Consider the following 25,239-nt stretch of genomic DNA (forward strand, 5'->3'; position numbering starts at 1 on the left):
GTCAGCGAGCCTGACCACCCGATCCCGTTAGTCGCCTCTTACGGCAAGCATGGGTTGCTGAAGACCTATTCTACCCCGGATCTCAGGTTTGTTGGTCTGCTGTGTGACTTTGTGATGACAGGCTTGGGGGTTGTTTGTTTGTAGTGAACGCCGCACTCAGCAATATTCCAGCTATCTGTAAATAATCGTGTCTGAACCAGACAACCCAGGGATTGATATCATGAGCATCGATCCACGCAATTGGAATACGATGACATGTATCAACCAAGTCAGCGAACCTGACCACCCGATCCCGTTATTCCTCTTTTACGGCACTAATGGGTTGCTGAAGACCTATTCTACCCCGGATCTTCAGGGGTCTGCGTGGGGATGGTTTGGGCTGCATCTGACAATGTGTTATATTCTATGTATGCCCAATAAATATTAGGCCAGGATGACTGATGCCACGTGGATCAATCAGGCAGTTAATGAGTGCCCTATTGAAACCGAGAGTATGTTGTTGACAAGTGACCATAGTAGTCACGACGAACGCAACATCAAGACAACACAACACATGTCGACATGGAATATGTTTATATCACAAATATCCACAATAAAATCAGTACAGGACAAGACATCGACAACACAGACACATACTTAAGAAGCCTCTTATTCCACTTGCTCAGTCCGTTGGTTAGGGCGTGTCAGAACTGCCTAATTTGGCAATGATAAAAGAACACCGCAATGGCCTCCTTTCGGGAACAGTTCATGCAAATATACAGTTGAAATATTCATGGTAAAAACTTTCAATAACGTTTTTGCTTCCCTAAAACTGACCAAGCTACCCTTGACAAATTATATTTAAACGCATTAAGTTGTAAATTCTGGCTACTTTATTGTTCAAGACCATTTGTCCTTAGTCAGACCGGTACCGTCATAGCTCCATACATCATAAAAAAAGCGACTTTGCAGCCAATTCAGTATACACATATCTGACACAATATAATGACAATGTGGGGAGCTTTGGGGTTGTCTGATGCCTTGTTTACTAGATATTGCCGGCTCAAAGTAAACAAAAAGGTAGCAGCCTGAGCGGAGTGCAAATATACATAATGCCTTACATGTCTTCAAGAAAAGATCAACCCTACATATCATTAAGTAAGGATACGGCCTTGCATGTCCTTAAGCAAAGATAATGCCTTAAATGTCCTTATGTATAGGTAAAAACCATGCACGTCCTTAAGTAAGGATGTCCTTATTTAAAGATAAAGCCCTTAAGTAAGGACATGGCCTTGAGTGTCCTTATTTACAGATAAAACCATGCATGCCCTTAAGTAAGGATACGGCCTTGATTTCCCTATGAAAAGATAAAGCAATGCATGTCCTTAAGTAAGGATGAGGAGTCGAATGTCCTTATGAAAAGATACGGCCTTAAATGTCCTTATGTAAAGATACGGCCTTGAATGTCCTTATGTGAAGATACGGCCTTAAATGTCCTTTTGTGAAGAAACGCCCTTTAATGTCCTTAAGTAATGATACACCCTTGAATGTCCTTATGTAAAGATATGGCCTTGAATGTCCTTATGTAAAGATACGGCCTTGAATGTCCTTATGTAAAGATACAGCCTTGAATGTCCTTATGTAAAGATACGACCTTGAATGTCCTCATGTAAAGATATGGCCTTGAATGTCCTATGTAAAGATACAGCCTTGAATGTCCTTATGTAAAGATATGGCCTTGAATGTCCTTATGTAAAGATATGGCCTTGAATGTCCTTATGTAAAGATACATCCTTGAATGTCCTTATGTAAAGATAAAACCATGCATGACCATCAGTAAATAAAAGGAACACCTTTCCTTAAATGGAGATAAGGATTTGTACAGCTGACCATCAGTGACTATAGACCCTTTCATTGCATAAAGTTAGGACCTTGGATGTCATAGAGGACAAGCAGGGACTTCACTCCCACCCTAGCTGCAAGATTTAATGAAATGGTTAGCTCTGAATGCTTAAAGAAACCAACGTGGTGTAACCTGATGATTAATGTGATCTGACTGTCAAGCCGAGAGTATAATCAATGATCAACACAGAAGCACTGATCACCAACAGAGGGACACAGTCTTTATGAAAATTCCCACCGACTGCACACATGAAAGCACTGTCTCCACATGCAGTGGCGCTGCCCACTTCTCAGTGTATTGATTGTGCAGATAAAAGTCCCGGAGAAATGTGGGTCTAAGAGGCAACTCACATCTGGTAACATGGCTGAGCAGCTTAAAATTGTATTTATACTTTTGACAAGACATACAAAGACATTCATATTGAAGTATTAAAAAAGATATGCACAGATTGTGGTCACAGGTTTTCAATAGCACACTGGTTCCTGATCTCAATGTTGCTTTCCACATAAACACACAGTCAAAAATAAATCACTCTCTCTGAATAATAGTCTGCTTAATAAAACCTCATCTACCAATACCTAGCCTGGCAGTGCCCCGTTGGCAGCTTGAGGTGTGAAATGCCTTTGTGCATTGCAAGAGCAAGGTGCAGCATTACTAAACCATGAAATATCAAGTGCTAAAAATGCGAACATGCACCAATAATTGATGACACTTTTGCATAACAAGCTATGCTCCAAAAATTATATTAAAATTTAGATTTCAACAATCAGCAAGTTCGTTCTTCCTTTAAATATTTTCCCAGGCACAATTTCCAAAAATAAAGTCTGAATAATAATACAAACATCTCAACCAATATCTAACAATGGATGTCATGAAAGTCAGTATTCAAAATTTGTCTTAAAATATTAAATCAGCCAATAAGGAAAGCTGGCACCATTTCATTCTTACTGATGCCTGAATGAGCTGAGAATAAATCATGATGGACGGAGGAAATGCAGCTCAAACTAGTTATCTCCCTTGTTTAAGGGGGAGATAACTGCAAATAACTCTTAAGCTGATATATGAAGAGCAGAAAGCATGACTGTTGGACTGTAAATTATACAAAATATGACTTTAGTCCCATGAGCATCAAGTTGATTGGCAGGAGACTGCCAGACTGAGTTATCAAAAAATACATGGTGGGGTTACGGTAACCCTCCGAGATCAATGCTGGAGTCCAACTGTGAAACATTGTTAACTGGAAGTCAACAGGATGCTGTCTGACACACACAGAAATAATACAATCCTGATCATAAAGGTACCTCGGTTACCCTGTGGTAAGCCAGATGGAATAATAGAGATTCAATTGACAAGGTTCTCTTTACGTGGATACACAGGACAACTTCCTTTCACCTGTGGAGATCATCAAACAGTACAGTCACATCTTGCTTCATTGTTTCGAACATTTAATGTTTCATTGTTGCGAATGTCGTGCTTTCTTGTTGCGAACATGTCGTGCTTCATTGTTGCGAACATGTGGCGCTTACTTTTTGTGAACATGTCATGAAAAGGACTTCCATCACTCCCTCTTGCAGTATGATCGTAGCATGTTTAACAGTAAATCTAGTTCCTGTTTAACAAAGTGATCTCAGGGCTGTCATAAGTCCATGTTAAGAATGTGGGCTACAGTTCCCTTATCACTAAGATCCTTTTGTGGAAGGGGACCCTGTGATATCTAACTTACAGTTTTAATGTTACTTGTCAAGAGGTAAATAATACTTAAAAATACTTTTTCCCATCTCAATATGGCCAAAGTACTGTTGATGTGGTGTAAAAACTCACTCACCCATGCATTCATTCATTCTCCCAATATGAGGAGCTACGGCCACATATCTAGTGAACTTAACACACACTTAGCAAATCTTCCAGTCATGCAGCAAATACGTATATTTGTTGTTTAATGCTACACTCAGCAAAATTCCAGCTATATGACGGTGGTCTGTTAATAATTGAGGCTGGACCAGACAATCCAGTGATTGACATCATGAGCATCTATCCACGCAATTGGGTTATGATGACATGCATCAACCAAGTCAGCAAGCCTGACCACTTGATCTTGTCACCTCTTACGACAAGCAAAGTCGCCTAGCAAATATGTCTGCCTACGGATCTATGATACATTTTTTATTCATCCATTGATTTTCTGTCAGTCTAAATGATACTGTCCTCAGTCCTTATCCGTGTATTAAGTCAATAACTTGACAACATAACTTGCGCATAGCTGACCTAACATTACTTATATTATGCATAAGTTTCATAAAAGGAACTGTAAATAAAATCAATGTCATACAATTCATAACATGTCAACAAATATGTTAACAACAGCAAAGTGTTACAACACAAGTTGAGCAGTGACTTCACATCCAAATATTAAAATGATATATCATGACCACAACAATTTGGCAAAATGTGAGGCATTCAAATAAACACGTCTTCAGGGACTATGTAAAACTTGGTACACAATGTTGTCATTTTGATTATCATCTTAGCTAGAACCTATTATACTTACAGCTAGTTATCTCTGGTCGTGATAATCCAAAAACTTTTTTTGACCTTAGAAATCCTTAATATAACAGCCATATTTGGTGGCTTAGTCTTTGAGAGCAGGCCTGTGATTGGCTCTATACCTATCGTGAGGAACTGGTAGCCTTGTCTAAGAGAGCAGGCCAGTGATTGGCCCTGTCCCCATAGTGAGGACTGATAGCCTTGTCTTAGAGAGCAGGCCAGTGGTTGGCTCTGTCCCCATAGTGAAGACTGATAGCCTTGTCTTAGAGAGCAGGCCAGTGATTGGCTCTGTCCCCATAGTGAGGAACTGGTAGCCTTGTCTAAGAGAGCAGGCCAGTGATTGGCTCTATCCCTACAGCGAGGAACTGATAGCCTTGTCTAAGAGAGCAGGCCAGTGATTGGCTCTATCCCTACAGCGAGGAACTGATAGCCTTGTCTAAGAGAGCAGGCCAGTGATTGGCTCTATCCCTACAGCGAGGAACTGATAGCCTTGTCTTAGAGAGCAGGCCAGTGATTGGCTCAATCCCTATTGTGAGGAACTGATAGCCTTGTCTAAGAGAGCAGGCCAGTGATTGGCTCTATCCCTACAGCGAGGAACTGATAGCCTTGTCTTAGAGAGCAGGCCAGTGATTGGCTCAATCCCTATTGTGAGGAACTGATAGCCTTGTCTTAGAGAGCAGGCCAGTGATTGGCTCTATCCCTACAGCGAGGAACTGGTCAGTCAGTCGGGAATTGTGAAGGAAGGAGCTGTTGCTGTGTTTCCTACTGATCTTCCTTACCATGGCCTAGGTGATGGCACAGCATAAATAATCTTTCATATATTAGTTTCTTCAGGAACTTATCAATAAATAGCAAACACCCTTTAAGTCATGAATGTCAAGAATCATGTAAAAGTACCTTATCACAAATTCAATACAAGAAACATCCCAGCAACACAAACCCACGAAAGTAGTCCTGCAATGAAAACCGTGGATTCAAAGTACGTAAACATGACAGATTGCGGCTTTTGTATTGTGAAATGATTAAATAAAAATGAAAAATGAAAAAAAGAAGCCGTATGAAAAAGTGAAGATTTTCGGACAAGGGTTTTTCTTGACATTCAAGTTTGCTACAGTAAAATGCTGTCAATAACAAATAAAAACAAAATGGAAATAATTCTGAAAACACAAATTTCCATGATGAATCACAATGCTGGAGAGGGACAATACTTGTGGGGTCTTCAGCAACTTCATCATTTCAGCATGTTCATCATTTCAGCATAACATACCAGATGCTTACAGCTGCTCAGAGCACATGCAGCTATAATTGATACACTTATACTAATATAACAGAGATTCTAAAATAAAATAAAATAGTGGTTTTTTTGTAAGATGAAGGATTCAATGAAAATAGATTTCTTGATTAAAAGTCAAAATTTATATAAGAGAACTTTTACCAAAACAAATATCTCCTGTGGATGAACTTGTTGAAAAGTCTGAATGCTTCTTCGAGCACTGGTGAAGCTACATAATATCCTCCAGGTCAAAAGCAACAGCAAGACACAAAATATCTACTGTAGGCTTCAAACTCAAGCAGGGTGTGCACCAAGCTAACACACCGTCTACCGAGCCCCAGCTGCCTCACCTTGTGATCAGTAGGGCAAAACGACTGCAGACATGTCACTGTCTCCAGCTCGTCCTCACTAGTCGTTTTCATCTTCGTCAGCTCCATGTGATCATGTATGACAGTCAGTTTGTTTTCTCAGCCAAGGTAAGGTCACTGTCTACAGTACAAGCTCAACTGTGAACACTAACATGATTTACACCTGGTTAAATTATGATCAAACATTAAGTTCTATCTGTGAAGAACAAGGGAATTCCTAATGTCAAGTTACCAGGCACCTGCTGTAGAAGAAGGGAACTCCTAATGTCAAGTTTTATCAACACAGTGACCGAACCAGGCACCTGCTGCAGAAAAAGGGAATTCCTAATGTCAAGTTACCAGGCACCTGCTGTAGAAGAAGGGAATTCCTAATGTCAAGTTACCAGGCACCTGCTGTAGAAGAAGGGAATTCCTTCCTAATGTCAAGTTTTACTGAACCAGGGCACCTGATCAACAATGTTCATCTGATACAAATTTGTAAGCTGTAACATGAAGAGAGACTTGGCTAAATGTTCCTAGACTCCCTGTAGTGTGCAGACTTCCTACACAGACTGGATATAGAACATTCAGCTACTATTGCAAGACTTCCTGATATTTCCATAAATGACAAACATCGATCAGTGAACAGAACAGTTGTTCCTTTCTTTTGATCAAAATATTGATACATGATTTTTATATTTCAATCAGAGTCAGCTGTTCGACTCCAAGCACCAACAAGCTCTGTGAAGTATCTCACAGCTCCATGACATATCTCACAGCTCCATGACGTATCTCACAGCCCCGTGAAGTACCTCACAGACCCGTGAAGTATCTCACAGATCACTTTCCCAACACCTCTTTGTGGTGGACTATGACCAGTTCGATGACCTTCTGCTCGAACTTGGCGGCCATTAGGCTGACCATGGGGTCGGTCTCCAGTGGCCGCATCAGTGTGGGGGCAAACACGATGGACAGGTTCTCCGCTCCCATCATGTTCTTGCCTTTGTGCTCCGTCACTCTGGAATACAGCACAAATAACACACAGTCACATGGCTTGTTTCTGGTAGTTTGTTGTAGTCTTCAGCAACCCATGCTTATCATAAGTGGTTGTCGTAAGAGGCAACTAACAGGACCAGGTGGTCAGGCTTGCTGACTTGGTTGCATGTCATCATATCCCAATTGTCTGGATTGATGCTCATGTTATCAATCACTGGATTGTCTTGTCGGGACTCCATTATTTACAGACCACCTTCATGTAGCTAGAATATTGCTGAGTGTGGCATTAAACAACAAACAAACAAACAAATAAACAAACAAACTTATATGCCCATGTGTGCATACTTCCAACAAAGCACACACAAACATGTACAACAAAGTGAGATGAATGTCATATTCTAATGTACAAAAGTAAGGGATCACAAACTGAACTCAAAGGATTGCAGCCTAAACAAAAGCCCAGATGTGTTCAGCCACACCATTAGATTACAGAGTTATCTCCCTTGCACACTACCTTTCCCCCTCAAACTGGTGCTTACACTGCCTCCAGCCTTGTTTACAGACTGTCATGACCACGAGCTGACCAGGACTGTCTCGAACAATCCAAGTAGATCAATATTGTGTTATCATAAATGTACTATCAGTTGAGTGAGTGAGTGAGTGAGTATGCTTTTACGCCGCTTTTAGCAATATTCCAGCAATATTCCGGATGGACAGCAGAAATGGGCTTCACACATTGTACCCATGTGGGGAATTGAGCCCGGGTCTTCAGCGTGATGAGTGAAAGCTTAAACCACTAGGCTACCGAACCGCCCTTTACTATCAGTTGTACAGAGAGAATCAACATGCCATACTAAGACCAATACACTATTTCGAACTCTACACTGATGATAGAGTTGTCTCCTCACCTGACCAGGTGCATGATGAGGTACTTGAGAGTCTGGAAGTGGGCGGCAGGCAGACTGGTGATGGCTTCTTTCAGCATCTTCACCTGCTCGTTAACATCACTCTCCTCCTTCTCTGAAACATCAACACCACACACATAACACCACACACTTAACATCACTCTCCTCCTTCTCTGAAACATCAACACCACACACATAACACCACACACTTAACATCACTCTCCTCCTTCTCTGAAACATCAACACCACACACATAACACCACACACATAACACCACACACTTAACATCACTCTCCTCCTTCTCTGAAACATCAACACCACACACATAACACCACACACTTAACATCACTCTCCTCCTTCTCTGAAACATCAACACCACACACATAACACCACACACTTAACATCACTCTCCTCCTTCTCTGAAACATCAACACCACACACATAACACCACACACATAACACCACACACTTAACATCACTCTCCTCCTTCTCTGAAACATCAACACCACACACTTAACATCACACACTTAACATCACTCTCCTCCTCCTCTGAAACATCAACACCACACACATAACACCACACACTTAATATCACATCACTGTAACATCACCAACTTAACATCACCTAACATAACACACTGAATATTACAGCCTTCAGATACAATAAACATCACACATGAAACATCACACATTAAACATCATTAATTTAACATCATCAGTATAACAACATCAACTTAACATCACCTTAACATCACGGACATAACAAAACAGACTTAACATCACAATTTTAACATCACACTCTTAACATCACCACAGATTTCAACATCCCACAGTGCCCCTTCCATGAAAGGAGCCTACTGCCCACAGCGTGTTAGACTTGCACGAGTCTCTTAGGCAATACTTTTAATCATAATCAGTTTTAATCACAATTTCTAGATTATGTAAATAATAAGCACAAGTTGTCCCTAAAACAGACTGGAGTCTGTACTGTCCACATATCTAGACTTGCCTATTAGGAGGATCGAAATACTACACATCCATGGACTTTTCTTTCAGTACAGCCTTGGAGCAAGGCTAACAGAGGTTGAACAGTGGAACTTACTGGCTGCATCTATCACTATTCTGTAGACATCAAACGTGATGAGGGGTATCGGGAGGAGGCGGAAGAAGAGCTTCAGGGCACTCGTCACCGTGTTGATGTCGTCGTATCGGGAAACACTAATATCGGCATTCTCGCCATCTGCAAAATGATAACCAGCGTCAGTGTTACAGCAATCTTGTCAGTCGACCATCGGCTCGCGCCTAGACCATTTCCGTCATACTCTAGAAGTTGGTTTGTGAGTGAGTTTTGTTTGTGCCACTTTTAGCAATATTCCAGCAATATGATGACAGGTGACACTAGAAAAGGGACTTCACACATTGTGCCCATGTGAGGAATCGAACCCGGGTTTTCGGCGTGACGAGCCAATGTTTGAATCACTGGACTATCCCACTAGAAGCATGACCTACGCTATACATGAGAAAGGTGTTTACAAGAGGAAAAACATACTGTTAAAATGTGTAGATACAAACAACAGGATACATAAGAAACAAATAGAGGCAACCATGCTTGTGTGTTTTAGGATGGTAAATATCCCACACTTGGAAAAAATATTGTATTTAGCAAGCCTTGGCAAACTAACTACATAGTGTTTATAACTAATACAGGTTATTCATCCAAATACACACAAGCGTGATAACCTCTTTATAATGTGTCAATATTATATTCTATTATCAAAACAAGCATGAAATATTAATATCCCCTGCCAATAAGTCTGGTTGTGTGCAAGGCACAACATATTGTATGATTTTCAAAATCCTCTCAAGAAGCAAGCACTAGCATCTCGAAAAATAAATTCTAAAAAATCCAAAACTATCAAAAGGCACCAGTTTACCACTAGACCTATCTATGTGCCAAGTTTGGTGAAGAAATGTTGTACGTTTTTCAAGATCTGCTCTGGAAACGAGCACTAACGCCATTTTCAGTCTAAGTCAAAGTTGTTGCTATGGAAACTCAAAACATATATTTTTTAAAATCCCGAAATTCTCAAAAGGCAAGTTTTCCTGGAATGAGCACATGAATGTATTTCAACACGATGTCAGTGTTTAGTAAGTCCGAGAGTGACAACAGTCAATATAGTTCCAAATGAAACTTGCTTCTTAGATAGTGGCGTAACTACCACAGTCGCCTACAGACAATATTTTCATTTTGTCATTGATCACCTATCACGGCACTCCCTCCGTCTGCCCGCTGGAGTTATTGCCCTTTCCCACAGTGAAGCTACTCAATGAAACAACACATTTGTTTGGAGTCTGCCCGGCTTGTCACAATATATCCGATACACTTCGTCCAAATCCAATTGTTATTTAATCAGGAAAAGAGGTCTACAAGCACAGGCATGGAACTCATATCCCGTTCATCCTCGTAAAATGTCTTCACAATTCATAACAAAGGCTTCAGATAGGCCCCTTTAAGACAACTAATAGTTTCAAAATAACATTATCCTTGTAATTTGTCCCCAGTCATTAATCGCTGACAGACATGGTCTATTCCATATTTGTTAGTAAACACTGAAAGAAGTACCTACCTGTCCCTTACCTTTAATTTACCCTAAAATGACGCCAACAGATATCCATATTATCTGGCTTTATCCTAGTAAGAAACCCACTGATTGAAATGATAAAATAGGATATCAAACCTTTATCAAATGACATCCTGATGGCCTCCACGTCGTCATGGAAACCAGCTATTCGGTACAACCCTTCCGACTCCAAACCTAAAGACAAAACATAAAACATTCTTATATATTAAACATATATGTGTTTCTGATATCGTACGAACTGAAAGCAACAGCTCACACTGTGGTCATCAAACCACTTCAACTGAGTGAGTGAATGAATACTGCCATAAGAGGCATGACCTTATTTGTATATTTTCGTACCAATATTGAGATAATTCCCTAATCAGATAATCAGAACACAATCAGGTAGTTCCTTTTTGTTTGTTTGCTGCTTGACGCTGAACTCAGCAATATTCCAGCGATATGCAGCAGCCTGTGAATAATGAGGTTTGGAGATGACAATCCAGTGATTGATATCGTGAGCAATTTGTTGTTGTGGTACGATTACATGTCATCAACCAAGTCACTGCGTCTGACCACTCGATCCATTTGGTCAGTGAGTGAGTGAGTGAATATTGCTTAACGCCGCATCATCAATTTTGCAGCTATTCGCGGCAAACCCATTTGGTCAGTCACCTCTAACAACCAGCACAGGTTGCTGGGGACCTATTCTAACCCGGAATCCCCTGGGGGGAAGTTTCATGTATCCAGACTAACTACAAACTCCCCACAATGCTTCTCACACATGGACTACATGACATACACCAGATAGCAATGGGACGACCCAACAATTCCCATGGTTGATAAGCTTCAGTATCGGCACATGAAAGGACCCGTGAAGATCCGGGGTGGAATAGGTCTTCAGTAACCCATGCTTGGCGTAAAAGGCGACTATGCTTGTTGTAAGAGGCGACTAACAGGATCGGGTGGTCAGGCTCGCTGACTTGGTTGATGCATGTCATCGTATCTCAATTGCGTGGGTCGATGCTCATGATATCAATCACTGGATTGTCTGGTACAGACTCTATTAGCTGGAATAGTGCTGAGTGCGGCGTTAAACAATAAACAAACAAACATGATAGTGCGACCGATGCCTGACCATACCACAGCAGAGACTGAACAACGAACAAATCCCCCCGTAGGAATTCAGGTAGATGGATCAGGTGGTCAGGCTTGGTGACTTGGTTCATGCATGTCATTGTATCCCAGTTGCGTGGATCAATGCTCATGATGTCAATCACTTGATCGTCTGGCCCAGACTTGATTATTTACAGACCATCATCACATATTGCTGAGTGCAGTGTTAAAGGACCAACTAACAAATGACAGCGCAAAGTCTGACCTCTGGTCTCGATCTCCTTGACACACTTCTCCACCACATGTGGGATGCCCGTCTTCTGTGCCAGCACCACGGTCGTCAGGTCGGCGCCGTAGATCCGCTTCACATACTTCATGTCCGGCATGCAGTCATTGGGCACCTTCTCCGAGCACTTCTTGTGAGCTTCAAACCCACAATCTGGACACACAGAAACACAACAGTCACCCTGACATCACACAACCCATTGTCTAGACAACCAGTCAATAATACAAGGGGTGTAGGATTTGGGTTTGAGGCAGTGCTCCCTTAAATACGGGATTTGGGTTTGAGGTAGTGCTCCCTAAAATGTGGGATTTGGGTTTGAGGCAGTGCTCCCTAAAATGTGGGATTTGGGTTTGAGGCAGTGCTCCCTAAAATGTAGGATTTGGGTTTGAGGCAGTGCTCCCTAAAATGTGGGATTTGGGTTTGAGACTGCTCCCTAAAATGTGGGATTTGGGTTGAGACTGCTCCCTAAAATGTGAGATTTGGGTTTGAGACAGTGTTCCCTAAAATGAGGGATTTGGGTTTGAGGCAGTGCTCCCTAAAATGTGGGATTTGGGTTTGAGACAGCGCTCCCTTATATGTGGGATTTGGGTTTGTGACAGAGCCCCCTAAAATGTGGGATTTGGGTTTTAGGCAGTGCTCCCTAAAATGTGGGATTTGGGTTTGAGACAGTGCTCCCTTATATGTGGGATTTGGGTTTGTGACAGAGCTCCCTAAAATGTGGGATTTGGGTTTGTGACAGTGCTACCTAAAATGAAGAGTAAAACAATATTTGTTGGAGCCGCATTGTTCATCAACCATTACAGTGAATATATTATTTATTTTGATAAAGCCAGATTTTAATAATTATTAAAAACATCCCAGCATCATAGCCCACAACCCCAACCCTAACCCCAACCAACCTCAACCCCAACCCCACCCCACCCTCAACCCCACCCAACCGCAACACCAACCTCAACCCCACCCACAACACCAATCCCACTCTCAACACCAATCCCTCCCCACCTCAAAACCAACCTCAACCCAAACCCCACTCTCAACCCCTCCCAACTCCACCCCACCCCAGCCCACCCCACCCCCAACCTCAAGCACGCGACTGGTTTGTCCTTACGGTCGGAATATACAATCGCTGTGACAAACGTGAATTACAGCAATCAAGGGAAACAACTCCTTATTAACAAACTCCTGGACTGTACTTGAAGAGTTATGGTCCTTACTTTAAATATGTAATCATCAATCTCTGGTCTTCTGATAATTTAATTCTGCAAATTATAAATAATGGGTCCTGGAATGATGTATGACAGAGTTTTTTACCTTGACATTTGACCCCCTGGGCAATGAGGCCCCACATGAAGTTGGCACAGAAGTCGCACCAGTGAAGGCCCATGAAGTTTTGAAGCTGCAACAAAATATGAATCATCAATAAAACGGTTCATGCATTCACGGTCAACTTCTGTTATTCCAGAACAAGCCAAATAGCGACTTGTGCCCCTCTCGTGGACATTTTTATGACTGGGTTCAGTCTAAGCACAAACGGTCATAGCTAAAAGAATAACTCGTTGCGTAATGATTCACACATATTTCCCCCATATACCATATATATTCCAGATGCTATTAAAAACACATCAGGACTTGCAGGTTTGTCGTATTTTTGCACATAACATTCATCAATAGGGGGGCGAGTCTTCTTGCAGGTTACGGAAAGGGGCGAGTGGTGATGAATGTTGCTTACGCTGACAAACCTTGGACTGGGAAAGGGGACAAAAATGAGAGAATCAAGTACACACCCAGTAGATCCTGGCACACTAAGGGATGAAACTCTGCACAGATAATTCTGCCATGTTCTACGCTGCCACACACCAGAATTCAGGTCTATTAGAACGCATTGAATCTTTTCCACACTACTAACAGATTCTTACTTTAATGTTTACATGAAATAACAGGTGTGTACATTGCACTTAGGGACTGGTCGTTTAGTATAGGGTGGGGGTAGGGTGGGGATTAGGGTGGGGATAGGGTGGGATCGGGTCGGGTCAGATTGAAATAACGTCTTTAAACTTGAGGATTGAAATACTTCCACTCTGAGTCAATGACACAATGATTTTCATCATACACAGGGATCGCGGAGATCAATAAGTTAAAAATAATATATAGAATGTTTGTCTTTTCTTGTCAAGCATCATGATCTATATGATGCATATGTCAATAATTTCCCTCTAGCAGATCCATTCATAAGTCACACTGTGTTCTGATATCACACAACAAACTTATACCTTAGAAATCGCCGAATGTACCTGTTATAAATATGAGACACAAATTGAGAAACATTGCACAGATTGTCAACATACAGATTTTACATACACTACGAGATATACAACCGACATCCTAAGCTTCTTAATTTAATTGTTGGTCACCTTGCAGCCTCATTCGACAAAGGTCATTTTGTCAATTTGTACCATTTTGTCAAGTTTTTCATTACTGTACAGATTTGCTGAAAAGTATACCTCAATGGCGTGTTTTGTGACAAACTGAAATATATATGACAGACTGCATCCTTCAGGATCCATGGTGATCTCACCTTAAAACAATGCTGCTTCTCATAATGCTTCCAGTCTGGGGGGAGGTCATCGTCATCCTCGTCCCCATCCTCCCCTTCCTCCTCCTCCACAACGGTGTCCTACAAAGACAGGTGCACATGTACCGACCCACTCTCTACTCTTGTAATGAAGACAGGGTCGTAGTGACAAGTGCACATGTACCGACCCACTCTCTACTCTTGTAATGAAGACAGGGTCGTAGTGACAAGTGCACATGTACCGACCCACTCTCTACTCTTGTAATGAAGACAGGGTCGTAGTGACAAGTGCACATGTACCGACCCACTCTCTACTCTTGTAATGAAGACAGGGTCGTAGTGACAAGTGCACATGTACCGACCCACTCTCTACTCTTGTAATGAAGACAGGGTCTTAGTGACAAGTGCACATGTACCGACCCACTCTCTACTCTTGTAATGAAGACAGGGTCGTAGTGACAAGTGCACATGTACCGACCCACTCTCTACTCTTGTAATGAAGACAGGGTCTTAGTGACAAGTGCACATGTACCGACCCACTCTCTACTCTTGTAATGAAGACAGGGTCGTAGTGACAAGTGCACATGTACCGACCCACTCTCTACTCTTGTAATGAAGACAGGGTCGTAGTGACAAGTGCACATGTACCGACCCACTCTCTACTCTTGTAATGAAGACAGGGTCGTAGTGACAGGTGCACATGTACCGACCCACTCTCTACTCTTGTAATGAAGACTGTGTCGCAGTGAGGTGAGATGAGGTGAGGTGAAATGGGGTTTAAAGTCGCGTCCAAGATTATTGCACTAATATAGCGACGTGCTTATACTTGTCCGGACAGATACCGAATTAAAGTGCTAGCACACTGAGATACCATGCCGCAGTTTTACATGAATACCCTACTCAGACACAGTATACTGACTCCGGGACGACCAGTCCTTGTTTAGACCCTTAATGCCGACCGCCAGACAGGGTAACAACAAGTACCATCTTTTAACCTCTTTTGATATGACACAGACAGGGATCGAACCCCGGACCTTCCGCTCTCCAGGCAGAGGCACTACCACTAGACCACGGAGGCGGCCCAAGACCACATCCACTGACCAACTCTCAACTCTTGTAATGAAGACAGTGTCGGAGTGACAAGGTGCAACTGGTCTTAAAATCTGGACACAATGTAACATAAACATCAGAACAATGATGATTCTACAAATGCCGACTTACAATACAAGCAAGTCCATAAAAAACATACATATTTCTACAACAATCCTGAAAGGACATAAAGCTAAGTCATCTTGCAATATACACACCGGAACATCCACATCAGACGACGTGACCTCATCATCCGTGTAGTCCAGTCGCCGTGACGACGCTGGCCGGGAGCGAGTCTTTAGCCGTTTCTTCTTGTAGCTGTACGCGAGATATGGCGACTCTTCGTAGTTGGACTCATTAGAAAGTGCTGATATGTAGTCAGCTGCTCGCAGCTCGATATAGAAGTGGATCAGGCCATCCTCCACCAGAGAGTGCACTGTATCAAAACGCTTCTCACCCACAAAATGTTTGCCATCATAGTATAGTTTGAAGTTCTTTGTTTCACAATTAAATCTGCGAAAAAGAAGGTAAGGAAGTGAGTTGACTGATGCCAGTCTACAACACTGCAGCAACATGTCAGCCACATACACATAACCTGGGCCAGACACCCGGTGACACAGGACAGCAGGGTACATCACCCACACAACACATACACATAACCTGGGCCAGACACCCGGTGACACAGGACAGCGGGGTACATAAACCACCATCACCCACACAACACATACACATAACCTGGGCCAGACACCCGGTGACACAGGACAGCAGGGTACATCACCCACACAACACATACACATAACCTGGGCCAGACACCCGGTGACACAGGACAGCAGGGTACATCACCCACACAACACATACACATAACCTGGGCCTGACACCCGGTGACGCAGGACAGCAGGGTACATAAACCACACAACACATACACATAACCTAGGCCAGACACCCGGTGACACAGGACAGCAGGGTACATCACCCACACAACACATACACATAACCTGGGCCAGACACCCGGTGACGCAGGACAGCAGGGTACATAAACCACACAACACATACACATAACCTGGGCCAGACACCCGGTGACGCAGGACAGCAGGGTACATCACCCACACAACACATACACATAACCCGGGCCAGACACCCGGTGACGCAGGACAGCGGGGTACATAAACCACCATCACCCACACAACACATACACATAGCCTGGGCCAGACACCCGGTGACACAGGACAGCAGGGTACATCACCCACACAACACATACACATAACCCGGGCCAGACACCCGGTGACGCAGGACAGCAGGGTACATCACCCACACAACACATACACATAACCTGGGCCAGACACCCGGTGACGCAGGACAGCGGGGTACAAGAACCACCATCACCCACACAACACATACACATAGCCTGGGCCAGACACCCGGTGACACAGGACAGCAGGGTACATCACCCACACAACACATACACATAACCTGGGCCAGACACCCGGTGACACAGGACAGCGGGGTACAAGAACCACCATCACCCACACAACACATACACATAGCCTGGGCCAGACACCCGGTGACGCAGGACAGCGGGGTACAAGAACCACCATCACCCACACAACACATACACATAGCCTGGGCCAGACACCCGGTGACACAGGACAGCAGGGTACATCACCCACACAACACATACACATAACCTGGGCCAGACACCCGGTGACACAGGACAGCAGGGTACATCACCCACACAACACATACACATAACCTGGGCCAGACACCCGGTGACACAGGACAGCAGGGTACAAGAACCACCATCACCCACACAACACATACACATAGCCTGGGCCAGACACCCGGTGACACAGGACAGCAGGGTACATCACCCACACAACACATACACATAACCCGGGCCAGACACCCGGTGACACAGGACAGCGGGGTACAAGAACCACCATCACCCACACAACACATACACATAACCTGGGCCAGACACCCGGTGACGCAGGACAGCAGGGTACATCACCCACACAACACATACACATAACCCGGGCCAGACACCCGGTGACACAGGACAGCGGGGTACATGAACCACCATCACCCACACAACACATTCCAACAACCTGATCTGAGGCCTACAACTGATGTAATCCTACGCTGAAGAATGAGGGTTACGTTCATCTGAGGCTTACGATTATTGTAAGCCTACGTTGAAGTGTGAGGGTTATGATGATCTGAGGCCTAAGACTATTGTAAGCCTACGTTGAAGTGTGGGTGTTACGATGATCTGAGGCCTAAGACTATTGTAAGCCTACGTTGAAGTGTGGGTGTTATGATGATCTGAGGCCTAAGACTATTGTAAGCCTACGTTGAAGTGTGGGGGTTTCGACAATCAGAGGCCTATGACTATTGTAAGCCTACGTTGAAGTGTGGGTGTTATGATGATCTGAGGCCTAAGACTATTGTAAGCCTACGTTGAAGTGTGGGTGTTATGATGATCTGAGGCCTAAGACTATTGTAAGCCTACGTTGAAGTGTGGGTGTTATGATGATCTGAGGCCTATGACTATTGTAAGCCTACGTTGAAGTGTGGGTGTTATGATGATCTGAGGCCTATGACTATTGTAAGCCTACGTTGAAGTGTGGGTGTTATGATGATCTGAGGCCTAAGACTATTGTAAGCCTACGTTGAAGTGTGGGAGTTTCGATGATCTGAGGCCTAAGACTATTGTAAGCCTACGTTGAAGTGTGGGTGTTACGATGATCTGAGGCCTAAGACTATTGTAAGCCTACGTTGAAGTGTGGGTGTTATGATGATCTGAGGCCTAAGACTATTGTAAGCCTGCGTTGAAGTGTGGGGGTTTCGACAATCAGAGGCCTATGACTATTGTAAGCCTACGTTGAAGTGTGGGTGTTATGATGATCTGAGGCCTAAGACTATTGTAAGCCTACGTTGAAGTGTGGGTGTTATGATGATCTGAGGCCTAAGACTATTGTAAGCCTACGTTAAAGTGTGGGTGTTACGATGATCTGAGGCCTATGACTATTGTAAGCCTACGTTGAAGTGTGGGTGTTATGATGATCTGAGGCCTAAGACTATTGTAAGCCTACGTTGAAGTGTGGGTGTTATGATGATCTGAGGCCTATGACTATTGTAAGCCTACGTTGAAGTGTGGGTGTTATGATGATCTGAGGCCTATGACTATTGTAAGCCTACGTTGAAGTGTGGGTGTTATGATGATCTGAGGCCTAAGACTATTGTAAGCCTACGTTGAAGTGTGGGAGTTTCGATGATCTGAGGCCTAAGACTATTGTAAGCCTACGTTGAAGTGTGGGAGTTACGATGATCTGAGGCCTAAGACTATTGTAAGCCTACGTTGAAGTGTGGGAGTTTCGATGATCTGAGGCCTAAGACTATTGTAAGCCTACGTTGAAGTGTGGGTGTTATGATGATCTGAGGCCTAAGACTATTGTAAGCCTACGTTGAAGTGTGGGGGTTTCGACAATCAGAGGCCTATGACTATTGTAAGCCTACGTTGAAGTGTGGGTGTTATGATGATCTGAGGCCTATGACCATTGTAAGCCTACGTTGAAGTGTGGGTGTTATGATGATCTGAGGCCTATGACTATTGTAAGCCTACGTTGAAGTGTGGGTGTTATGATGATCTGAGGCCTAAGACTATTGTAAGCCTACGTTGAAGTGTGGGAGTTTCGATGATCTGAGGCCTAAGACTATTGTAAGCCTACGTTGAAGTGTGGGTGTTATGATGATCTGAGGCCTAAGACTATTGTAAGCCTACGTTGAAGTGTGGGTGTTATGATGATCTGAGGCCTATGACTATTGTAAGCCTACGTTGAAGTGTGGGAGTTTCGATGATCTGAGGCCTAAGACTATTGTAAGCCTACGTTGAAGTGTGGGAGTTACGATGATACGAGGGATATGACTTTGTACGATGATCTGAGGCCTACAACTGATATAATCCTACGTTGAGGAATGAGGGTTACGATCATCTGAGGCCTATGACTATTGTAAGCCTACGTTGAAGTGTGAGAGTTATGACGATCTGAGGCCTACGACTATTGTAAAGTTACGTTGAAGTGTGGGAGTTACAACGATCTAAGGCCTATGGTTGTTCTGACGTGACCCGTAATGGGATGTCCTCAGATCTTTGTTTAGCGGCAGCGAGAACTTAGATCTGATTTTAATGACATTGGTCTTGTTGTTACCCAGCCTTGTGTTTGGCAATGGTGACAAAACAAGGATTGGTTGGCTCGGAGTGAGCATAATGTGAAACTGCAGCACGGTATCTCAGTGGGCTTACACCACAAAACCGGGCATTAGTCCAGACTAGTACAAACATGCACCCACACACACGCACACATTCACATACGCACACATACACATACACACACGCACACATCGTTATATTATGCGACATCCATTTCACCCTTCCACCTGAAATTCCTGGGTTGTCCGAGGTCCTTGAGGGTCGACCAATAATACTTGAATCCCCTATATATTAAACTTTTAACATTACTGACTTTCATGCTAAATTACTGCTCCAGCATACAAGGGCATGATATGATTCATTCTGCATCACCACCCATCCTCGAATCTGATCTTGTAGTAACGGTCCAGAGTAAGCGCTGATGTTGAAGTCCCACCTGATAGCCAGCGTGAAGGCGTCGGGGGCCCGCTCACTCTTGCGGACAAGGTAACAGCCATCCCCGTCGCTCAACAAGCGGTCAGCCTCATCGCGGCTCACGTTGCCATGGAATCTAAAACAAAAAACGACAAAGATTCCTGTAAAAAAATGACAATCATACACTATTAAGTATCTAACTATCAGCTTCAGACATTTTGTTTGGCATCAATGTGATTAGCATAAAGAGTGAGTGAGTTGGGTTTAACGCCGCATTTAACAGTATTCCAGTTATGTCACTGCATGTCAGCTTAATGTGGGAGGAAAGCTCGAGGTGATGCAAGTCTCACATTCACCACTTCGATGAAACCAATAAGCATGGGTATGTTGCTGACAAACATAGAAACATAATTTGGGTGAACTGGGATTCGAACCCACAATCATAGGTTTCTGGTGTGCCAACAGCAGCAACACAGCGAATTGTGGTGCCTTAGACGACCTGTGCCCCCGATCAGCATAAAGATTAGCTATAGTCATGGCCATGATCACTGCGATAGAACTTAACCTTTTTAGTCCTCTAGTCCTTATATTGTAATAATGATAACATATAACAAACCCTAAAAATGGCAAATTTCAACGAGACCTTATGGTACCTGAACAACTGGGCAGTTGGGCAAGGACTAAAGGACTAGTGCCAATTTCTATCGCTGTGATCATAATTTCAATCACTGACACCTAACCATTTCTTTATTTTGGGATTAGGACTTTGAGAAATAATTTGTACTAGAAACTAGGGGATTCTAATGTTTGCATTTTTCAAGCATAATCTAAAAAGAAATATTTTTGTGTTCGTAATAATAATGGACATAGAATGTGGGAAAAAAGTATGGTGATTGTTAAATGCATCCTCCCCCATTCTTCAACAACTTTGATGTCATGTTTGTTTGCACACAAAATCATTATAGTATCATATATTATAGTATATAGTATATAGTATTCTTTCAACGATTCTAGTTTATACCATTAACCAGGATGGGGTTGCTCTTTTCTTAACCTTCATTATCTTCACACAGTGCGGGATAGAACATGGCATATTTTTCAAAAACTTTTCCATATCACACACAATCTTAACACACAAAAATTTAATACCACATTTGGTTTTAAGCATGAGTCAAAGTATACCACTCAAAAGAAGTTAAAGAACATCTGATTCTTTTATATTACCATAGTTAATTTGTCAATCATTCAATAGTCAATATAATTGTATTCAGAATGTAGGCCTCTCAGCCCATAAATCTCAGTACAAGCAGTTTATGTGATAAATATACTAGCCACATTAAGAAACTGTGCACGGAGAAAATATAGATATAAGGGCACACCGTCCATATATGAAATATAGGTATGAACACAGCAATTATTGGAGACATTCAAGCGCTCATGCACGTGCCATGCGATATGACGTCATTGATGGGGGCCTATGGACGTGCAATGTGTTACTGCATGTGCATCCTGTGCAGCTGTACACAGCATGTGCAACTCAAAATTCGCTGTCACTTTGGAAAGCATGATCTGTGGTCATTCAAAAATTCAAAACTTCTCAGGCGCAGACACAAGCATATCACAAGCAAATCATGCCAAGATTGACAGCTGCACAGCGTCATGAAGCCATTGGAATGATCCGAGCAGGAATGAGGCAACAACAGGTGGCAACACATTTCCAATGCCATCGTAACACGATATCGGCATTGGTGAGGCGTTATCAGAAAACAAATGACGTTGCCGACCACCCACGTTCAGGACGTCCCCGAGTAACGACGCCAAGACAGGACAGATGGATTCGAGTTACACATCTCCGACACAGGTTCCAAACGGCAGTAACGACGTCCCAGACAATTCCTGGACTGCGCCGTATCCATCCCAACACTGTCAGGAATCGTTTACGTCAGCACGGGATTCGACCACGACGCCCTGCCATACCTCCCATCCTGACACACCGTCATCGAGTCAACCGTCTAAGATGGTGTTGAAATCATGTTTGCCAACCTCGAATATGGTGGAGAAATGTTGTCTTTACAGATGAATCGAGGTTCAACATTTCCCACAGTGACAGGCGCCAACGTGTCTACCGGCGTTTGGGAGAACGTTATGCACGCAACTGTATTGTGGAGAGGAATCGTTTTGGAGGTGGCTCTGTGATGATTTGGGGTGGGATAACAGCACGGCACCAAACCCCTTTGGTGGTTGTTCAGGGCAATCTCACCGGTGTTGGCTACAGAGATCAGATTCTGAGGCCTGTGGTCATTCCTTTCCTGCAATGTCATGGCCCGGGATTGACATTTCAACAGGACAACGCTCGTCCTCACACGGCTAGGGTCGCAATGGATTTCCTTCACCATAACAATGTCATGTTACTGCCATGGCCTGCAGTTTCTCCAGATCTCTCCCCAATAGAGCATGCGTGGGATGAAATGGAGCGCCGTCTGCGTCGTCTTCCACATCCTCCAGATAACGTCCGTGACTTGGCACAGGATTTGAGGAGGATATGGCAGGCCATTCCCCAGGCCTTCCATGCCCATTTGGTGGACTCCATGCGTCGCCGATGCACTGCTGTGATTCACGCACAGGGTGGCCATGAATAGGGCGGGTGGGTCCTAAGTAGGACCCGGGTACCAACAGTACTACCCGGACCCGTGGTTAATCATATATTGTTTAATGACAAAAACTTACTATAACTCAGTGGTTACACTACAAGTCACTAATGTTCCCATTTCTTTATGATGATGAACACATTCCTTTTGACTTGTAAATGTTTGAGGAAAGATAAAGCTTCAGTCAGCTTCAGCGTACGCATGATTTGATCGTTTCATAAGAGACCATACCTATTATATGGCCTCTGGTTCCATACATGTATCTAAACAGTTTTTGCCAGGGCTACAGTTAAACTATTCCCAATTAGACATTGTGTTCCCAACTCTTGAGACCTACAGTAGGTATCCGGGTGGGACCGGGTAATAGGGGGTTGGGTACCCGGGTAGTAAATTTGGACTCGTCCCAGCCCTAATAAATATGAAACAAATTCATCCTAATCTGTCATGCCAGGTCATCTGCTACACACAGATAATTCCCAAACATGCAACGACGCAAGCATCTTCTAACTACAATGTTAACCACTGCAGCAGTGAAACGACTCCCCAATAGTTCATGCTAACAACTGGAGTGCTTCTGTAATTGAATAATTCTCCCATCAGTAAATTCTTCTGAGGCAACAAGAATGTCAGTCCAGCAATTCCAACAATCAGTCTGCAGAGCGCTGGCACCACGGCGAACACTGGCGGCACGTGGCGTGACTCACAGGCAGAAGCAAGGGGAGACAACTCTTCCAGCAACAATTAGCAGCACACACACACAAATCAATAAACAGTTATGAAAAGTTTAAGAGCAGGTGATTAACCTCATGCTTGCATATTCAGGAAACGAATGCATGTTTTAATGTTAAGAATGTGTTGCAACACTCTAAAATAGAGGACTGTTATTGGTGGTCAGGGCTGGAGCCTGGTTCACATCTGGACAAATGAAACTTGATTCTATCAATCAGTTAGTTTATTCGGTAATAAGGCCTCGGGCCCACTGACAGACATACACAATTTAGATTCACATCAAGTGAGTAAGTTTGGTTTTATGCTGCTTTTAGCAATATTCCAGTGATATCATGGCAGGGGACACCAGAAATGGGCGTCACACATTGTACCCATGTCCGGAATCGAACCCGGGTCTTAGACGTGACAAGCAAAAGCTTTAACCACTAGGCTACCCGACCGCCCCTTCACATCAAATGCTGCATGAAATAATATTTACAGGTAAGAAGAACGAAGATACATAGCATCTTTAACATAATTGGCTCAGTTTACATCAGAAAATTTTAACATTCTAACTAGTATTTGTTTACGATTATTACCAGTAATAAAGTCTAAATAAGGGAAATATTTTGAGCGAATATCTTCATAAATAGGGCAAACAATAATGAAATGAATTTCATTTTCAACTGCCCTTAACTTGCACAATGGACAAAACCGGAGTGTCTTATCGATGCCATCGCTCCTTCCTGTGTTATGCATAATTCCCAGTTCAAATTCTGTTCAAGGTAAGTTTCTATCCTACAACATATGACAAATAAGTAGTTTGTTCATGAACAATGCAGAGCTCCAGGTAAGCTGTGAATTTGCAGAAAATATGCAAAACATATCTCTACTATCCAAATAAATTTGACTTGCTTGCATACAAGAATGAGAAAAACTTCAATAGTATATGAAAAGTAGTTACCCTTTTCAACTTGCATACCTGACTTTCAGCACAGATCTTATTTACTGATCGAATGCAGGTCTACCGCTACCTTGACTTTATGCTGCACACTAGGGGCATTGATTTTATGTTGCACACTAGGGACATTGACTTTATGCTGCACACTAGGGACATTGACTTTATGCTGCACAATAGGGGCAAAACACACACACAAATTAAAAGTCACTGAAACAGAATTTTCAGCAGAATTATTCTTAAAGAATGTCAACTCCTTGGTATATAAATCCCCAATAGACTGACCCCAAGAGAGTAAAAATATATTGAAAACCCAAAGATACCCAATACGCTATGTGAAGGGTACCTTGTGAGCAAATACTCAATAGCTAAAAGAATTATCTGAAGCCCTGCAAATATTCCGCAGTTACCATGGTTACAATGTGTGTTACTTAAACCTTCTATTATTCTGCTTGGGAATGCATTATCCTCATAATTTTAGATGATATAAAATGTTTAACTCTAGACACTTGCAAAGTTGGACCTCACTCCTTCCTGGATTGACTTCACTCCTTACCCTAGCTAAGTTAGACCAAGAGTGAAGTCAATCAAGGTAGGAGTGAGGTCTGACATCGCCAGGGTCTTGAGTGAAGACAATCAAGGTAGGAGTGAGGTCTGACATCGCCAGGGT

General features: G+C 43.1%; 1 protein-coding gene across 3 annotated transcripts in view; it reads right to left on the minus strand.

Moving 5' to 3' along the window:
• Window positions 1–1,742: 1,742 nt before the first annotated feature.
• LOC124122567 (N-chimaerin-like) overlaps window positions 1,743–25,239 on the minus strand; it is a 40,649-nt gene continuing 17,152 nt past the window's right edge. For 2 of the 3 annotated variants that reach the window (XM_046485630.2, XM_046485629.2), the window contains 9 exons: window positions 20,278–20,391; window positions 15,850–16,144; window positions 14,546–14,644; window positions 13,282–13,366; window positions 11,950–12,123; window positions 10,686–10,763; window positions 9,050–9,187; window positions 7,951–8,062; window positions 1,743–7,064 (listed from right to left, as the gene is read on the minus strand). In XM_046485630.2, coding sequence (XP_046341586.1) covers window positions 6,887–7,064; window positions 7,951–8,062; window positions 9,050–9,187; window positions 10,686–10,763; window positions 11,950–12,123; window positions 13,282–13,366; window positions 14,546–14,644; window positions 15,850–16,144; window positions 20,278–20,391 — 1,273 coding nt within the window. In that variant the 3' untranslated portion in view covers window positions 1,743–6,886. Of the gene's footprint in view, window positions 7,065–7,950; window positions 8,063–8,235; window positions 8,439–9,049; window positions 9,188–10,685; window positions 10,764–11,949; window positions 12,124–13,281; window positions 13,367–14,545; window positions 14,645–15,849; window positions 16,145–20,277; window positions 20,392–25,239 lie in introns of those variants that run through there. The other variant, XM_048380531.1, reaches the window with a different exon arrangement.

This window comes from Haliotis rufescens, unplaced genomic scaffold (assembly GCF_023055435.1).
Source record: "Haliotis rufescens isolate VD_foot unplaced genomic scaffold, xgHalRufe1.0.p SCAF_31, whole genome shotgun sequence".
Lineage (NCBI taxonomy): Eukaryota > Metazoa > Mollusca > Gastropoda > Lepetellida > Haliotidae > Haliotis > Haliotis rufescens.